The 20,662-nt window shown below is 38.0% G+C and overlaps 1 protein-coding gene across 1 annotated transcript in view; it reads right to left on the reverse strand.

Moving 5' to 3' along the window:
- Positions 1 to 20,662, reverse strand: part of LOC145996545 (proteasome adapter and scaffold protein ECM29) — a 102,217-nt gene that overhangs the window by 26,376 nt on the left and 55,179 nt on the right. Inside the window, exons 21-26 of the mRNA XM_083133049.1 lie at positions 19,127 to 19,241; positions 12,986 to 13,169; positions 9,607 to 9,724; positions 3,755 to 3,925; positions 1,125 to 1,358; positions 281 to 402 (exon numbers count right to left, since the gene is read on the reverse strand). Of these exons, the coding sequence (XP_082989175.1) occupies positions 281 to 402; positions 1,125 to 1,358; positions 3,755 to 3,925; positions 9,607 to 9,724; positions 12,986 to 13,169; positions 19,127 to 19,241 (944 nt within the window). The remainder of the gene's footprint in view (positions 1 to 280; positions 403 to 1,124; positions 1,359 to 3,754; positions 3,926 to 9,606; positions 9,725 to 12,985; positions 13,170 to 19,126; positions 19,242 to 20,662) is intronic.

Here is a 20,662-nt window from a genome sequence, read left to right on the forward strand (position 1 = left end):
AAGGCTGAGTGGGCCTCAGAGCCATGCAGGAACAGGGAAATAACTGGAAAAATTCCTGGTCCAGATCACCTGCCCCGGGATATAAATAAAATTTACTTAAAAAATAAAAGAAACCAAAATGGTGATATGGTGACTACGTTGTCAATGAAATCATAAAGATGAAGTAATGCTCTACAGTTACTTTACTATGTTGTACTTCCGCATTCACTATATAAGACACTTAACTAGTATTGAATGATGTAAGTAGAGATTGTATTCATTGCAATCTGCCTGTTCTTACCTGACTGACCGAACTTCTGTCACAGTATTACATATACCATTTTTCAAGAACACTGGCAATATGGTACGGACCATATCTTCACCTGCCTTGCCATTGCTCACATCACAGGATCTTACACAAAGCTGGAAATAGAAAAATACGTAAGGTTAAACTACTGTAGAGAAGAAAAAATATACAGGCAACTGTTTCTAGTAGCATGTAAAAGTCTAAACAAAAACTGGAATCAATGAAATAATGAATGATGAAACAATTAAAAACTTGGGCAGTCAAGGAGCAAGGAGTTTGTTTCCACACCGAGAAGGACAACAATATATGATTCCAAACTGAGGAAAGCAATATTATATATGAAATTAAGGGGAGCCTAATTCCAAAGGACTGAGGATCCTGACTGTATTTCTCCAGGCCAATGAGGTTCCGGCACCTGGACCCACAGCCAGTATAATCTTCTGTGGGATTTTTGTTGTGGGGGGAAGGTCCCTTTCTTTTTTCTTTTTCTCCCACTTTCTCCTCTCTCTCTCTTACTTCTTTCTATCTTCATCTTATCCACATATACACCCTATCACAATGTCTTCCTTTTCTCAATCTCTCACTCTCTCAACATGTCTTTTTTTACTCTGTCCTTCCATCTCTCTGTGTGTGTGCCACTCTAAAGCACACACACACGCAGAGAAAGAGATACACCCCTGCCAGGGTCATCCTTATGTGTTTGTGATTGTCCCTTCTAACCTCATCCCCATTATCGTGATTAACAAAAAGTTGCAGCAAAGTGACACAATATAAGCTAATTCAACAATAATCAAATCAAAAGGACTGAGAAGTCAATAACAGAAAAATCTCTGCATACCTTACTTAAAACTTTTGCAGTACTTTCAGCTGCGTGACGTGTCGCTTCATGCACATCATCCATAACACGGAACAGTTCAAACCATAACTTTGGAAGAACATCCAAGGAGTCATTCAATGAGCGGCCTCTGAGGAAATCTGAAAGTGCCAGGCAGCATGAGAGACGCACGCGCCACTGCGGTGCTGTTAGATTCGTAACTAGATCAGCTAGAATTTCTTTGTGGTAAGTATCCACCTGCAAAATATACAATTTTGTGAAGAAACACTGTATACTGTACATCACGTTTTACAAATAAAATGAAATCTCAATTATACATAAATTATAACCATGAAACACAACTTACTATGATACTTGCTGAATTAGAAATGTGTTTGAATTATAAATTCCTGAACATTTTCATATGAATAGTTTGTTTGCACTTTACAGTCTGCAGACATCTTTACCAAAGAGAGGAAGGGGGAGGGGGCAAAAAAAAAAAAAATCAAAGCAACACAGTTGACATACTTTTCCAAACTATTCTTCCTGAGGGACAGCACCTGCTGCCAAGTGTATGCATGACACCATCCATTTCTTGAAAAAATAGAATGCTAAGGATTTTGCACAACATAGAACTACTCATTCTTAGTTTTGGACTTTTAACCACTGTGTTAATTTTAAAATACAAATGTTTCGGAGGCTGAGTCTTCCTCTGTCTTCAGGGTAGTGTGTAATCTACTAATTCATACTTCAATCCCTGGATACAGGATGTGTTTGGGGACGGTGTGTGTATAAATGGTTGCCTTGGAGGATTATTCTCGGTGGCCAAGGATCCACCTCGTCTGCCGGTCACAAGGACCTCTTGTACATGAAGGTGCCAGAGGATTATCAGTGGCCCAGGCTCCACTGATGCAGTCTGACAGGGTGGATTATTTTAGGTGGTGACAAAGACTCTACTGCACTCGTAGAAAGGGTCGATTTGAACTATCAACCCAAAAAATTGAAATGGTAGTCACAGATTCCTACAGCACCGCTACGTGCCTCCGATTGACCCTGAATGCCCTGAGCGTGCAAAGCCTCCTGATGCTTGTGCTGCACCGTTCACAGTAATGCACGCCGATAAAGCATAGCAGAATTAGAATGTTCTGTATCTCAACTTTCAGATACAATGGAGATCATGCTGCATGTATACAAACATAGATGTTCACATAATACACTAGGGCCAGTTAGATTTTACTTCCCGATAGCAGTGAATATTTTCAGATGTTTTGATTGTTCATGGGGTGGCATGTGACAAGATTCTAATTATCATGAAAGTTATGCACAATTTGAAGTTTCCATTTATATTACACCAATATTGGGTGAAGAACTGTATTTTGTGAATGCACAACAGTCATATTCTGTTGCAATTCTTGACTATTTTGAAGCAAAACTTTGGTAAACTGATACATATTTAATTGGAGTGGAATATCCACCCACTAACGTTAATCAACATTTTCAACAACTTTTAAATGTTGCAAGTGTCAAGCATTGGTATAAGCTCAGCCCTATAATAAACATAAACTGAGAAAAATATTGTGAATTTCCTTGCGCTGGTCACTATGCCATGTACTTTCAAATTGCTGCTGTAAAATATGGTAACGTAAAATCTGTCTTTCACTGTATTTACATTCTAACGAAACCCAAACCCATACCAAAAAGAGCTATCAAAATAGTAACCCCGAAAACTTGATCAAATATTTATTGCCAAGTTCAACCTTAACATCCATTTACATTACCTACAAGTTTCTTGTGAACATTTTAATACACGTACAATCTCAACACTATGCCATGAAAACTTAAGTGGGAACAACCTGCTGTTGTCTCAGCTCTGTGAGGGTTGGTCAATTTCAGAATGACGTCCTTCAATCCATACTTTATGGCAGGGAAACATTTGATGCCTGAACCACTAAAGGACCTGAATGATTTTTCAATTGTGTTTGTTACATAGTTAAGAAATGGAAATTCTTAATTCAGTTCTATCTTTTAGGGTGATAAGCTGCGGTAGCTCAGTCCTTAGGGCATCTGACTACCATGCGAGAGACCCGGGTTCGATCCCTGGTGGGGGTGAACTGGGACTTTTTCAACCTGTTCAAGCGGCTCCGGTGCCCACCCAGCATAAAAATGGGTACCTGGAGGAAACTCTGGGGGGTAAAGGCAGCCCGGGGTGTGGTGCTGATCACATCACCCCCAGCTTGGCCAAGATCAAGAAAGTGTGGGGTCCTAACCCCACACCCCCTATATGCCTTCATGGCATGGTGCAAGGCACAGGGGGGCACTTTACTTTGAGGGTGATAAAAACATATCGCAGGGATAAAAACAATTTACTTTTGCAGGGATAACACTTTTTGTGGGGGATCCCCAGCATCCCTCCCCCCACCCACCTCCGTTAATTTGCACTATGGCCACAATGGTAATATGCCCTACCTGAAATCACACATCTTGGAAATTGTACCCCGATCTCCCATGTGGTAGTCAGACACCTTACCAACCGGACCATTGTGGCTCGCAAAACATGGTCATACATTACATAAAATAAAAACTAAACACAAAATTTCAGTAACTAAACCTGCAAACGGCAATTCCATGGAAATATGTTTAAAGAAGATACTTACAGTCTTTTGAGGTTCTGGAACTAAAGCATGCCAAATGCTTGCCATCGAATTCTGGATTTTCGTGGATGGATCAAATTGATAGCGATACAAGCGAGGAATGATCTTAGGTAAATGGGGTCCTAGCTGTTCCCCAGCCTTTAACGCTATCATGGTAAACCCAAATGCAGCACCCTGGAAAGAAAAAAAACATGTAACGAACTGGATGGAATTACTACTAGTTAAGTCATTAAGTCATTAAGATAAACACAATTATTTTTTTTTTACACCTTTAATTCTTGTGAAAAATTAGATGTAGGGTGGTACTTGATGGGATGTTTGGAACTAGAAAACATTTTATTGAAGCACATCATGTGGTATTAAATGTATCCAACTTTCGAAAATTATGATCTGAAGAAATGAAACATAAAGAAGGTGAAAGTCAAATATTCAGTTTTGAGGGGAAAAGAAAAATAGGACAAGATAAGTGTAAGGTGAAACAAAAGCAGGGAATTTATATATTTCTAATGAAAATTTCTAATTCTCCATAATGTCCTTAGACTCATGTTATGACGATTCTGTCATAATTCCACTTTTTTGAGAGTAATTCTTAAATTTGTTATTGCAATTAATATGAAGAACAAACGAAAAGGAGAGAATTAAAAATGCATATTGTTTACCCGAAGTAGAGTAAATATATTTAGTGTCCAGGATTGCAGCTAGATGGCAGGGAAATGCAAAGGATACGGAGTTTGTATTTGTAATACATAAGAGTGCGAACAGATTTATCTAGTCTGTAATACAGGCAAACAATGAATTTTTAGTTTGCAACGCATGAAATTGCTAAAAGTGTACAATTGTTAATGTGAATTGATGCAAGTGGACACTATAAGGATGCCATGTTCACTGTAATGTCTTGCCTCATTAATCTCATCAATATTATTGATGTTAAGTTTACGGTAATGGTCAGAATGGTGATTGCAATGTTTCATGCAGACAAATTATATCATGCAAATTGTACATGGGGGTGATGCAATTACGTTTGGAATGTTGAAATACTGTATTTAAAGCAAATGATGTGTGGTTGTTGATTTGTTCATGTAAGTGTACAAAAAAGCATGTTTTTGTCACACGTACAGCTGTGATTTGTGAAATTTTAGTTTTAATGCAAGGAACTAAGGGGTGTGCTGGCAGAAGTTTGGTGCAGGAAGAAGGAGAGAGGGCCGACTTCATGGTACTAGAAACAATGGCGGAAGGTGGTACGAGAGTCAAGAAAGACAGTGCAAATTAATCGTTCGGCATCTGCATTGTACGGCATGGAGGCAAGTGCTAATATCGTCCATCGTGTGCACAAAGAAGAGTAGTGAAGCCACAACTCAATATTTTGGTGGAATGTGGATTGGCTGACGAGTGATCACCAAAGCAGGGTGGGAGCAAAAAAGCAGGTTAGCTATGACGCAGTCATAAGGTAAGGACATTCGCCTCCGATAAATAAAAAAGTGCGGTCAAGACATTGTCCCGCATCTAGCGAATTTACCAGTTGCAAGTAAATGACAATGTATATGTTAGTAAATGCAAAGTAATCATGAAACGTGCTATGCACAGCCGACGTGCGTGTGCCGATACTGGTCGTTTCAGCAGCTACATTGAGTAGACTCCCCCCCCACCAAAGCAATTGCGCAGCACAAATGAAATGTGAATAACCATTGCAAAAACATTACAGTGAACGCTGTGCAACTTTGTACAATATTTGATTTGTTCGAACTTTGCTTAACAATAACGCTAGTTGTGAATATTGCGCAGCAACCAAAAGGGATCAATAAGGACGTAAGAAAATTGAAAGAGTGTGTTACTTGATGGATGTACCTTCCTTCATATAGTTTGAACATTAATCTGGTAATACACTAATATTCTGTGTAATTCAAAGACATAAATCTTACGGTTGTCGGAAATTATTTACCTTAAAACTGTATAGTCTTGTTACGCAACAATTATCATGTAACCTGAGGAGTTTTCGAGTTTATGCAATGTGAAAGAATGCTTTCTTCAGACTAGCACTTTGATTATTATTAAGCTAAAAAGATTATGTGGTTTAATAGTATACCGATAGATAAGTTGAATTTAAATAGTGCTTTAACTTTATAGAAAGTTGCAAAATCTATCTGGATATTTCTTCATTTGTTGATTGCTCAAAGACACGCATGTGTGAGAGAATGTAAACACTCACCAGAAAAGGGTTTACACCTGGTGAAAGAAAATTCTAGTTTTATAAAGAAGTGATTTTTCAAAAGTGTAATGAAATTACAGATGTAATATTTCAATTCGAGTTGTTTCTACATAAATCTGTGGTTTTCATTTTTGTGTTGCATTTCCACCTAATCATCAATGCTATCCAGGTAAACACTACACAGGTTATTTTAATCTAATCATGTCATTCTCTTTCAGTGGGGGAACGTCTGAGTCCATGATGGATAGAGGGGTCTATCTGGGAGGAGATTTTGATTGGAAAGTGGGCCTGTAATCTGAAATTTCCACCCAACATTAATCCGACCCAGAGCATGATTCTTTATGAAATTCCAGCATAGCAAAAGAATAAGGGGGGGGGGGGGGGGAGAAATCTGTTGTCAACTGAATTTTGTTTGAATGTTTGAAAGTTCCCTAGATTCAAAATAGCTGGTACTAAAGGTACTGTGGTGATTGCCTTCTATATTTCTGTGGTACAGGGTGATCAAATTTAAATTGACATTTCTTTTAATCGTTTATACGAGGGATTTGCTTTTTTCGGTTAGAAAGGAATTACTGTGAAACTCAAGAGAATAGACGCTAGTTCCACCGGACGGTTGAAACATGAAACTTGAGCTGGTTCTGGATAGGTATTAAACTTGGGATGACATAGTTTTATTTGAGATTTCATGTAACCTTTAGGAGTGGGCATCCCCCCCCTTGGTCAGACCGTCTTAATGTAAATGACTCATGACTAGGGAACAGACTTTAAGTAAATAAATGTTTTTACTGTGAGAAGATAGACCCCCTCGTTTTTGCCAAAATTCTGATCATAGCCTCTAATGTCAACACAGCAAATTTTATTTTACATAAAAGCACATTTTTCCAGTTTTCCGTATGTTAATACATATTTTGCAAATTTTCATTTTAAATACATAAAATCACTCGTATGTTTCAGCTACCTCGAAATCCTCGAAGGAAAAATGTTTATTCTCCGCACCTCTTTCATATCGAGAGTGCTAGGTTTCTTTTGTCCTTGAACACGCTCGCTGGCAGACTTCTGGCACCTCGCCTATGATCCTATTGGGGGAAAATATTACCCAGATGAAGCAAGCGTACAGGGTCAACAAAGATAGTAATAAGGTGTGTTTTATACAGTGTATATTGATACACGTGTAGATTGAATTGTATCTTCTGCAAATATGCTGTATAAAGAAACAAACTGCTGGAGTACTTGTTGAGGACAGTGTACAAAGTAATGCAGAGCTTCGAGTCTTTCTGCTTTTGTCATGTTCAGATTAGGTGCTTGTGCGGCATTGTGTTTTCTCGTGCGATATGCCAAAAAGGCAAGTGTTTCATCTTGTTTGCAAGAGTTCTGTAAAGAATATAAGGATGTGTTTTCAACTGATGGCAAAGTGTTATTTTACAAACAGTGTGGTAAATCTATCGCAGCTGACCAACATTCGCAAATTACGCAGCATTTAGGTAGCAACAAGCATGTTGAGGGGCAGACAGGCACTTATCGAGCAACAAACTCCATCTACTTCTGGGGAACTGTCAAAATTGTCCGCTTTTTCAATGGACTTGTGCAGAGATTTGTGTCTGCAGATATTCCACTGTTCAAATTAAAGAACCCTGATTTACCAAACTTTCTCGCGAAATATACGAACTGCCTGACGAATCAACGTTGCGAAAAATGTATCGGCACAGGTGTTACGAGCAAACCTTACAACATATTCGCTCACAATGTGTGCATTAAAATATTTGGGTATGTATTGACGAAACTACAGACTCCACCGGCAGAAAAGTGGGAAATGTGATTGTGGGAGTGCTAAATAATGTGTGTATAGAGCTAGCTGGGGCTACACATGTAACGATAGCAAGGCTTTTTAATGAAGCAATGCAGCTATTGTGGCCGGAAGGCATAAAACTTGACAGATGCTGCAGCTTACATGAAAAAAGCTGCAGTAAGCCTTGCCGCTAGCTAGCCCAAAATGGTGCACGTTACAAATGTGTCTCATGCGTTGCATAAAATATGCGAAAAGATAAGAGCTCCTTATCCCAATGTCGATACACTGGTTTCAAATGGGAAGGAAGTTTTTATCAAGTTTCCTAGAAGAATAGACATTTTTAAACGAAAATGTCCTGAGGTTCCCCTTTCTCCTACACCTGTAGTTACGCAATGGGGCACTTGGTTGGATGCAGCTGTATATTATGCTTAGAACTTTGAAAAATTTGTATCTGTTGTAAATGATCTCGACAAAGAAGATGCATCGTCTATAGAAATTCTGCAAGAACTGTTGGAAGGATCCCTCCTTAAAAGTCGAATTGGCATACATCTCAACAAACCTGTCCTTTCTCTCTAATTCCATACGAAACCTTGAATTGTCCGCCAACACTTTGGCAGCTTCTGTTGGTGAAGTCCGTATAGTAGAAACAAAACTGAAAGAACTCACTGGATCTAATACACAAGTGCTAATGTCTAAATGTACAGAAATTTTTGGGAAAAACTAATGTTTTCAAACTTGGTGCCAAATTGCACATGTTTTGGAAGGTGACGAAGAGGAAACTTTGGAAAAATTCAACGTTAGTGACATTTCGTGCTTCAAATATGCAAGAATTGTTTCTTATAACGTGGAGCGATCTTTCTCACAATATAAGATGCTTTTTAGAGATAATCGTCAAAGATTTACAATGGAGAATTTGGAAAAAAACTATGGTGATCTAAGAGGTAAGCATTTAGAAACTGATTTCAGGTGTTTAAAATGCATGTAATATTTTGTTTTTGTTACCAAATGTTTTTTTTATTTTTGTCACATATTTTTAACATTTATGACACACAAAAAAATAAATATTTCTGAGTTTTTTAGAACATAAAGTTCCGTTCCCTGCTCATGACTAGAGCCACATATTTATTGTGAATAGAAGATCAGGATAATGGTAACAAAACTAGACACATTTTGGGTTCAAAAACAGAATACAAAATGGCATTTCGGTGTTACAATGGTGAATACAACCCTAAATTTGATATATAAACTATACTTATTACGCAAAATGAACATTTCTCTTCCAGTAGAACATTTGTGTATTTATCAGAGTACTACTAACTTTATTCCTGTGTATAGGAGTCCATTCTTGCTTCTCAAATATTTACATCAGAATTAATCAGTTTTCCGTGATTTGCATAACTCTCTGGATAATTCAGACTTCAGAAAGTGTTGTGTCAGTAAATTAACTCTAAATTTCATGTTTAAGAGTTTATTTCACATTATGCAGTTCATTTTGTATCATTTCGTGACAAAACATGACAGCAAAATGCACCTCACACCTTTCAAAAACATGAAAAATTAACTCTGCAGAATGTTATCTCACACTTCGTGTCTTTGTCAAAAACAAAATATGCATGACATTTTTGTGGACCCAAAAAAATAACATAACTTTGGAAAAAGTACAGTGGAACCTCAATTTTATGTTTTTCAGGGACCAAATATAAATGTAAAATCGGAGTTCCACTGTATTCACCAGTAGTGGTGAATAAATTCCACAATACACCAGTATATATGTTGGTTTTGCCCTACTTTTAATTCTAGCACTGGAATCCATGTTAAGTCAAGTACATTTTCGGAGCAAGCAAACGTTAATTCTACACACACCTTCTTTGAATTCCACATGGAATGATGATTTGCTAAGTGCATAAATTTATATATTAGGTCAGGTTGATTGAGGTCAGATGCCAATGAACACAGTTCCTTGTATGTAGACAAATTTCCTCTGGAAAAAAAAAAAAAGATTTGTTAGTTTATTTAGCATCATACTATCACACTAGAACAAATCTGAATGTTATTAACAAGGAACTGATTTATATGTAAATACATATCTTCATGTAATGCTAAAATAAATGTTCTTTTGTATCTTCTTTGCGAACCGTGGTATGCAAGCTCCAAAATGCTTATTATATTTTCCATATTTTTACATATACAGTAGAACGTGGTTTATCCGCATTAATTGGGACCGAAGGTTATGCAGATAACGATTTTTGCGGATATCAAACATGTGTTTATTTAACAAAGAAAGGCACGTACAGTACAGGTTTCTTTTATACATACATAAAGAAGCATTCTGAGAAAACAGTACTGTACTGTACTGCTAGTTTCTGATAACAATGCTAGGTTGACGAATTCAAAGTTGCTTGGCAGGTGTTCCCACCCCTTGAGCTTAATTGTTGCAGAGTCTGTTACTTAACTTTCCTCCTGCAGGGTGGACAGTCCATTAAAAAAAACAACTAAAACACATCTAAATCCAATGAACAATTGAAAAAATTGCTTAAATTTGTTCAAAACTGAATCTTGCCTTTTTGAGTGTGCGGATAACTGACGTTGTGGATAACTGACGTGCAGATAAACGACGTTCTACTGTATTACCTTTTTTACATATTTTAGCTATTTCTACATATATCTATTCCCTATTCATGGTGGATGTGGTAAACGCAGTTTAAAATTTCTTATGTGAAATTTTGAAATTTCTTATTCCGTATTCGTGAATGAAGACAAGTCTTCGAAATTAATAGGATATAACCATTAAATTGTGCAATGTGGAAATACGAAATTTCAAAATTTCACACAAGCAATGTGTTCCCTATTCATGCTGTTACTCCATTTTCCATTTTCTTGAGTTAAAGATGAAAGGTTTTCAGTTCATCTGTAATTTGGTTGTTTTGTAATTGTTTATTTTCAATCTTGACAATAGACAATGCATGTTATTCTAACATTCTTGTCATCAATAGATAATTCAAACTCAAGATTTCATGGTGAAATCCATTGCATATTTTAAGCATCCTTCATGCAATATTAAATGCAGTTTCAGTAAATATAAACCTGTTTTGTGGACAATAGGAGATTCACGTTTCAGCACTTTAAAGTGTGTTTGGTAATACCTTGGTTTGGTAACAGAAAATAAAGCACATTTTGCATTTGAATTTTACATTACAGTTAATGTATAGCAAGTTGAGCTACTTGCTTTAATGAAAATTGCCTTTTTTCACAATTATAAGTCCATATTTAATTCCATATTTTGATTAAAATAACTAAGTATATATTTACCCATCTAACAATTTTAGCACATATAAATCCATTCCCTGACTATTAACAAATTCTTGCATAATAGATCAGGGTGTCTAGAATTTTGTACCCTCACTTTTCCAGGATCTCCAGACTGGTAGACACCCTGTAGAAGGCATCTCGACAGGAAGCACCCACAGGAAGATCAATCACTATATTTTTTAAACAGATTTTCTTCTTTATGGTGTTTGTTGCTGTGGTAAAGGATTGACTGATATTAAAGTTATTGCAAGAAACGTTCTGTACCTGTATTACTTCATTTAACTTGCTAGGTACATTTTCTCTGATAAGTTTTCATTTTACGTGCAAATTTTCTTTGCGATCGATTTCACCACCCATCTGGTGGCTTCGTCAGGCATGTACTGTCTTGCTGTGGGCGGCATGGTTCCTTCTTCTTCCGCTTGTGCTCGTGATGGCACCAGTTGTAGGTACATCTTAATTTTGCAGTCTTCATCCTGTAAGGTGTCTAGACAACACGTTGTATTGCGCCAATGCTGGCTTACGATTTGGTATCGGGGTGCAAGAAGTGACCCTAAAGACACCCAAATGCCATCCTCTTTTCCACATAGTACACCCTGGACTGCAGACTAACCAGGCTCTGGCATCTGGATCCATGGCCAGTATAATCCTCTGTGGAACTTGTGTTGTGCGCTGTCCATGTGTGATTGTGATGTGCCGCTTCATCTATTTCATCTTATCACCACTCATCTTCATCTTCGCAATTAGCCAAAAGTGGCAGAAAGGTGAGGTATAATAAATCAAATCGATCAAACAATCAGCTATCAAGAGTTTGAACTGTTGCTTGGTGGAATTAGTGGTTGGAGGAAAAGTGAGGAAAGAAACAATTTTGAGATTAGTGGCCATCCAATCGAAATGGAGTTTTGACTCCTGCAAGCCAATTGTAAAGGAAGCATCAATATGGTACGATGTGCATCCCAAGTGCCTTGGACAATAGAGGCAGTGGACTTTTGAAATCGTTAGGTACAAAGTAAGTTACTCTAAAGGATGGGAGCACAGGGCTCTCCATGTGATTTTGAACAGCTTCCCCACACAACACTATAGATTAAAATTATGCTCAATCAATTAATATGGGAACATACGAGGCGCATGTAAAAAAAAAAAAAAAAATTCCAGAAGTGTCTGCGAAAACAGTGCATCGAATTGTGACTGACAACCTGGGGTAATGCGAAACACTGAATAATCCATGACATCCAAAATCGGTGGAGAGGAATGCTACGCTCTGGAATTTTTCTGATCCATGACAACACCCGTCCACACACAGCTGCTCGTACTGTTGAGACAATTCAAAGATTTCGATGGGAACTATTCAATCATCCCCCTTACAGCCCTGACCTTGCCCCCAGCGATTTCTTTCTTTCTTCACCTGAAAAAGTGGCTTGCTACGAAGCGTTTCAACGACAGTGACGTGCTCAAGACATCAGTTCTGGACTGGCTGCACTCTCAGGCGGCAGATTTTTACGCAGAGGGTATACGGAAGCTTGTTCCATGCTATCAGAAATGTCTGGAGGTTAATGGTGACTATGTCGAAAAATAGCCAAGGTATGTACTTGTTTATCAATCACAATAAATTTCTCCTCCTATCATTTTCTTGTTCTTTAAAAAATATCGGCCCATTTTTTGACATGCGCCTCGTACAAGAACCACTCAAACAGAAATAACTTTCTTCTTACTAAACCTGAGATGAACTCGTGGTAAAACGAACCTTCATAAATAAATACATCTCATACTGAAGTGACACAACAGGCTGCACATGCCGTGTGTTGCTTGTGTGTCACTCGGACTGGTTTGTCTTCTCATTGTTTTGCCTCAGTCTGTTGGTCATGTATGTATAGTCAATTGTGCTTCAGTCTGAAAGCTGACATTTGTACATGCAAAAGGTATAAAACCAAATTACCCTGATGGTGCCTTCCCCAGAGCTCCTTCTTCGAACAACTTGGTGTCCGTGGTCACTTGGGCAACTGATCGTCTCCCTTGGGCTAGCTGCTCCACAAGCTCATTCACCAGTTTGCTCCTAAGCTCCTCACTACTGCATTCATACACCAGACCAAGACCCTTCGAGGCTACATCCTGAACAATATCTGAAATAGTAGAAATAAGAAAGATACTTTACTCCATATCACTCTTATTGCATGCTATTATGTTGTTATAGCATGCAAGACCATGAAGCATGTATAACGGCAAAAGCAACAAACAATTATATCTCGTACATAATCAGAGTGGCTACTCTAGGACCACGATAAAATTCAAGTATAATTCCCGGTTTTCAAGGCAAACTTTCCAAAAGTTCAAGGGTACAAGTCGACGTTTTCTCTATTTCAGCCTTTCGTATTACCCCCTCTCACCACCCACAACAAATACATTAACGACATAAAGGGTCTGTGCGATGATTCCAATTTATCGAATAATCTAATGCAATTAAATTAAACGGCATGTATATTTAAATATTTAATTTAAGGTGTGGAGTTTACTTTTGTCATACTCGAAACATCTACAACCTACAAGTCACAAATATTATGGGATATATTAATCTACAACAAAATGTTAATTGTATAAGAATTTAGAACTCAAATTTACCTATCAACTTCAAGATATCATACCTTGCAATGATCTTACATCTATCAGATAGATTCTTCTGCAAAGACACAAATGAAGCAAACAGAGAATTGTGATTTATTTTCCATGCAGCTTTCTTTTATTTTCCTATCTTGATTAAAAAAACAAAACTCTGAAAAACTTGCCTCAGGGCATTAATAAATATGTATAAATTCAAAAGGATCTGGAATCATAAAAGTTTCAATTTTTCACGTCTACGGAGAAAAATTCACATAGAATTCATGGTGAGTAGCCAGTCTGATAACGTGCAGTACAATTCAGGTTCAAGAAATGACTTTCTTAGTTGTAGGTCGTAAAGCTATGCTGATCAAGAACGAATTACATCATGCCTATTCAATGAGCCACCCATTGATATGTGGACCAAGAGGAGAATATTTTGACCATAATATTTTGACCCCAAAACGGGACATCTCAAGGAGATGTTTACACCCCCCCCCCCTTTCCTAAAAATCAGTTAGGGCTAATTATAAAATTATTATTATTAATGTTTTGTTATTATTTATTAAAGGATGGATCGCATGAATGATGCTTCACAGACAATAAATGAAATATGATCTCCCGTTGTCAAAAGGTATTAATTATTATAATCTTGGTAAGATTTACACAGCATTTCTTGTCCTTTCTGATCACCCTTTCATGTTAGTCCTATGCTGAAGTTGAGTAAAGCCAGAAGTATTTAGAAGAAGACCCAATCTTCTTGAGTCAGATTTATTCTTCATCAATCGTTTATAAATCTCCCCAAAAACCTTACCCCACATATAACACACACAACCCTAGATTTTTCTTTTGATTTTGTGTCAATACACAGGTACTTTAAATTCTTTTTGCAATTCCGTAAAGAAATTGCATACTTATTTGGCTCTACAAATAATGGAACACATACAAAACAATGCATCTTTTTAGCATTAAATGTCTCTAAAAGTTACACTTTGTTTTCAAGATAACTCCTAAACTTTTATAAAATCGGACAAATAGTGGCTTTTTAAAAATATTGGATGGGATGACCAGAACAAATCTCTGAAATGGGACTGTCTGGTCAAAACGGGACCTATGGTCACCCTAGTCATCAACCCACACCACCTCCCCCTCCACTGTGTTTAGCATCCTGAAGCGTCCACTTCTATAACCACCTTGTTTATTCTGCAGTAGAAGAAAGCAACATCAAAATTATGTTATGGATTTGCAGCCCTCGGGAACTTCTTCTTCTTCTTCTTTTTTTTTTTTTTCTCGTCTGATAATACCACTGATACACATTCCGGGTGATGGGTGTTTTTTTTTTTTAAAAAAAGATATTATTACTAAAGAAATCCAACCTGGTAATTTGTATTTGCACCTGTTATACGCAGTAACATAGTGAAAACATGCATGGCTTCATGTTGGTTGCACGAATTATTCCGTGCATAATATGCACCACAGTTTTTGGTGTCAAAAATTTTGGAAAAAAGCATGCATATTCAAGAGTAAATATGGTATTTATATTGGGGGAACTTCTATCAGGGGGAGGGAGCAAGAGAGGGAGAGAGAGAAAGAGAGAGAGGGAGATGGAGGGAGAGAGAGAGAAACACACACACACACACTGCACCTGTAGGAGCAAGAGTTTCTACTAATTTAAACTATTTATTTCAATTTTAACATTTTACATTGCTTTTCTACAGCTTTGGCTCAATCTTTTTTAACATTTTACATTGCTTTTCTACAGCTTTGGCTCAATCTTGATGTTATGACTAGACCTCTGATTTTAGGTTTTTAACCTATTTTTTCCTTTACAGGTATGTAAGAAATAATAAGTTATGTCAGCGTTTCGTTAAAAAAACGCAACAACTGATGAAGTTTTATAGTGCCTAAAAAAACTATTTTGCTTGTTAGAACCTATTTTAGGTTTATGCACCTAAATCAAGCCTTTTTTTAGGTCTTTATATATTTTTAAAGATTTTACAGGATTTTTATGTCAAACAGAGGAAATTGAATGATGAACGTGTTTGAAACGTACTATCTGTCGATTTCCCTTCCTCCAAGTCCATGATCATTTTTCAAAGCTCTAAACAAAGCGAAATGTCTGCTGCCACTGTTACCTGTACAATCCAAAGTGGTCTGATCTGCGTGGTCTAACTCACTTTCACGTCACTTCGGTGCTTTGTGGCATTCACACCTTGCAAACTAACATTTCAGCATTGAAGTTTGCACCACTAACTATGTTTGTGTTGAAAGATTATTTTTAGCATATATACGAGATGACCCTCACAGACAAAATTGCGGAGTTTGACTGTGGGTAACATGAAAAACGATTGTTGCCTTACTATATGTCGAAATGTGGAATTTATAGCAAATTTATAAGGGAAAGTTCTGCCATCGCCATAGGGTTAGGCAACACACATAACGTTATGCAAGATATATATGTACACACACACCTATTTGAGAATATAGGTATCCCATTTTCACAGTATTATTTACAAATTTTGAACTATCTTAAGATCTTTTGAACCTAGTTGAGGATTATTCGAGCCTAACTTCAAGATTTTTAGGACCTATTTTAGGAACCAAGCACACTTTTTAGAACCTAAAAATCCGAGGTCTAGTTATGACTAACACAATGGCATGGAAAAGATACTTGAAATAAACGCATGCATTACGTGTAAAATTATAAAAAACAAGTTATGTACAGTCACGGATAATGACTCCATTGAGGGATTGTTACAACCAAGTGGTGTCCGTGACTGTACAATACTTTTCTATAAATATTCAGATGAAAATGTATCGTTAAATTGAAAGTTGGTTATGCGATATTATTTTCAACACACACTTCTGAGTTGCAACATTCAAACTGACTTTCAAGGGAGTTGTTATAACTCACAAGGGTGCATGACTGTACTACTTATTCTCTTGGGCTATCGACCAGGTGAGTTGTGGAAATGATTCCAAGCTTTCGAGAGCTAACATCATTCTCATCTTCAGGGTAGAAGTGCAGTTCTGAGCGGTTCGGAGTATATACGTTCGTGGAGGGGGGATCCCGGTGAAGATGGCGGACCAATCGAGTGGCGTGTCTGCTAAGTGCACGTTTCTGGTTAACTAACACTAACCAGGCTGGATCCAGTTTGAGCCCCATGTCGCGATTAAGATTGTCTTTTTCTTCATGAATGGCTATTGCTTCCTTGTTAACACGGTCCCAGTAGTTTGAAGTTTTGGCTATGATTTCTGTGTTGCTGAAATCTGGTTGGTCTATGTCCCTCATTGATTGAATGTTCTGCTAGTCCCGACTTATCAGGGTGGAAATACTTGATGGAGCTTTGATGTTCTTTACAGTGTTGTTCTATTGTCCAACCCATTTGTCCAAAGTATGCTTTCCCGCATTTGCAGGTAATACGGTAGACTCCCGATGTTTTGAGTCCTATCTCATCTTTGGGGTTGCGTAGAAGGCTTCTCATCTTCGGAGGTGGTTTGAATGGTTTTTATGTTATGTTTCTTTAGAATTCGGCTGATAACTCCGGAAAAATTTCCGATATAAGGAAGGATGGCTATCTTCTGGTCAGCTTTGTCCGTGTCCCCTGGTGTGTCTGGATTCCCCAGCGTGTCTGGATTTCCTGGCATGTCTGGATGCCCTGGCATGTCTGGATTCCCTGGCATGTCTGGATTCCCCGATGTGTCCAGTTTCCCTGGTGTGCTGGTCTTCTTGGACAGTGTTCGTTTTAATGTCATGTTTATGTTGTGTTCCGAGTACCCGTTCTATTTGAAAGCTGTGCGAAGATGTTGTATTTCTTCTGATAGATGCTCCACGTCGCTAATGGAAATGGCCCGGTGAAATAAAGTAGAGAGAACTGTAGCTCGTTGAGATGGGTGGTGTCACTCCTTACCAAAGTGCCACTTCAAGATTCACTTCAACTACTAGAATGCCACTTCACACCAGAAATCATCAGTCTGTTCAAGCACACACTGACGTCTACCTACTTCAGCTATGGTGAACAGTACCACGAACAAACAGACACTGTGGCAATGGGCTCCCTACTCTCGCCTGCCATAGCCAATTTTTTCATGGAGAACTTTGAACACGAAGTGCTGGCCACAGCTCTGTTGGATCCCACCGCCTTCTACAGATATGTCGACGACACCTTTGTTGTCTGGCCACAAGGTAACTCTTCAGCCATTCCTAGATCATCTAAACAATCAACACCCAAAAATAAAGTTCACCATGGTGACTGAGAATAACAAGAGCCTGCCGTTCCTGGATATTCTCATCAGACGCAAGCCAGACGGATCCTTGGGACACAGTTTATACCGGAAACCGACTCACACCGATCTATATCTCAACGCCAACACTTTTCACCACCCATCTCAACAAGCTACAGTTCTCTCTACTTTATTTCACCGGGCCATTTCCATTAGCGACGTGGAGCATGTATCAGAAGAAATACAACATCTTCGCACAGCTTTCAAACAGAACGGGTACTCGGAACACAACATCAACATGACATTAAAACGAGTACTGTCCAAGAAGACCAGCACACCAGGGAATCTGGACACATCGGGGAATTCAGACATGCCAGGGAATTCACATGCTGGGGAATTCAGACATGCCGGGGAATTCAGACATGTAGGGGAATCAACATGTAGGGGAATCCAGACACGCTGGGGAATCCAGACGTGCCGGGGAATCCAAACATGCCGGGGAATCCACACACACCAGGGGACACGGACAAAACTGACCAGAAGATAGCCATCCTTCCTTATATCGGAAATCTCTCCGGAGTTATCAGCCGAATTCTAAAGAAACATAACATAAAAACCATTCAGAAACCACCTCCGAAGATCAGCAGCCTACTACACAACCCCAAGGATGAGTTAGGACTCAAAACACCAGGAGTCTACCGTATTACCTGTAAATGCGGGAAAGCATACATTGGGCAAATGGGTAGGACAATAGAACAGCACTGTAAAGAACATCAAAGCTCCATCATCAAGTATTGCCACCCTGAAAAGTCGGGATTAGCAGAACATTCAATCAACGAGGGTCACAGACCAGATTTCAGCAACACAGAAATCATAGCCAAAACGTCAAACTACTGGGACCGTATTAACAAGGAAGCAATAGCCATTCATGAAGAAAAAGACAATCTTAATCACGACATGGGGCTCGAACTGGACCCAGCCTGGTCAGCGTTAGTTAACCAGAAACTCGCACGTAGCAGACACGCCACTTGATTGTTCCGCCATCTTCACCGGGATCCCCCTCCACGAACGTATATACACCGGGTTGACACTCAGAACTGCACTTCTACCCTGAAGATGAAAGTGATGCTAGCTCTCGAAAGCTTGGAATGATTTCCACAACTCACCTGGTCAATAGCCCGATAGAATGTGTTCATCATTTGTCGCCAGAAAAGCTTCAAGTCTTACTTCATGTACTACTTAATTTTAAAAAAATACTTACCACTATTTTCAGAGAGGAGATCCATAAATGCTTTCTGTATCCTTTCCAGATTTTGTTTGATGGTATTCTGCTCCGAACACTTTTTGAGAAGTGCAAGTAGCCAAATGCAGGAAGCCTGAGACATTAAAAATAATAATAAAAACTGGGCAAATAGTAGTAATACTAAAAAAATATATATTTCAAGCTGATTTATTCACAAAAGTACACAGGGGATTAAAATAAGTTATTGAAAAGTTAGTGAAAATTTGACACTGGATAAGGGATCACAAATGGGTTTTTGGCATCTCGTGGCAATGATCTTGACTGAGCAACCAAACAACCACTTGTTTCACTTTAAATGACATTGCTTTGATGTCTCAGTAGGTGTAGTGAAATGTGAAGATGCCTTAGATGGACTTAGAACAGACATAGCAGAGATAGATAACAAGTGATGTCAGATGCTGGCTTCAATAAAGCACTGAAATGGAATGACAATGGATTAGGTTTAATCCCTGGTTGAATCTTATTTTTTTTGGTAACTTTTCAGTAAGTTGTAACAAAAATTATTTATAATACAAAATGTAAACACACACACAATGGAATTATTATTTATCTTTAATATTTCATATGAATGGAAGCCAGACAATACATATTAACAGTACATTATGTAAAATTATTTTCAAACTACATTTTGCTGTAAATTTAGTTCATATTCCTTATTCTCCACACTGAACACAAAAATTAGAAGGGTAGATATATTAAATAAAATAGTAGTGTCTCCCTGATGCCATAATGGTAACATCATCACCTTGTAATCAAGAGGTCCCAAGTTTGAATTGTACCCTACTTTAAGCTGAAGGTCCAGTCCCAGTTAGCCTATTTGTGCAAAAAATGGACTTAAAACAAAAATTCAAATTCAAAACTCAAATATGTGCATGTGTTTATTACGGCTGAATCAATAATGGTATTGGTATTGGCAGATACTAGTGGTGTTAGAACCAGAAAGTATTGGTATGTATTTTGTCACCAACAGCAGCCAATCATTTTTCCAGTCTAGTTACTTTGGACATTATGCATAATTCAAAATTTTATTTTTACACTAGTATTATGAGAAAAAAAAATGGATTCTGTAATTATATGACAACAATTTTAATAGTCTTGATGTAATACCTTGAATGACGTAAAGCAAACTCTAGTAAAATAATGTGGTATGATTGCAAGGGGATGTTTATGTACATATATAAATATATGTGGTATCCCAAAAATATTGAGCCAATGTTAATGTAATGAGAACAGTTGCACGGCTGCACTGTAACCTGGCAGCCACCATACATCCCAGATTTGTTACCCTGTGACTTTTGGCTGTTGCATAAACTGAAATCAGCTTTGGAAGAGAAGAGATTCCAGACTGTCGATGATATTCAGGCCAATACGATGAGGCAGTTATTCCCAATTCCAACACAGAACTTTGTAGAATGATTTGAACAGTGAAAATGACACTGGGAGACGTGAGCGAGATCCCAAGGTGCATTACTTTGAAAGGGACTGAGTGTATGG

This window comes from Lepisma saccharinum, chromosome 1 (genome assembly GCF_977018435.1).
Source record: "Lepisma saccharinum chromosome 1, izLepSacc3.1, whole genome shotgun sequence".
Taxonomy (NCBI): Eukaryota; Metazoa; Arthropoda; class Insecta; order Zygentoma; family Lepismatidae; genus Lepisma; species Lepisma saccharinum.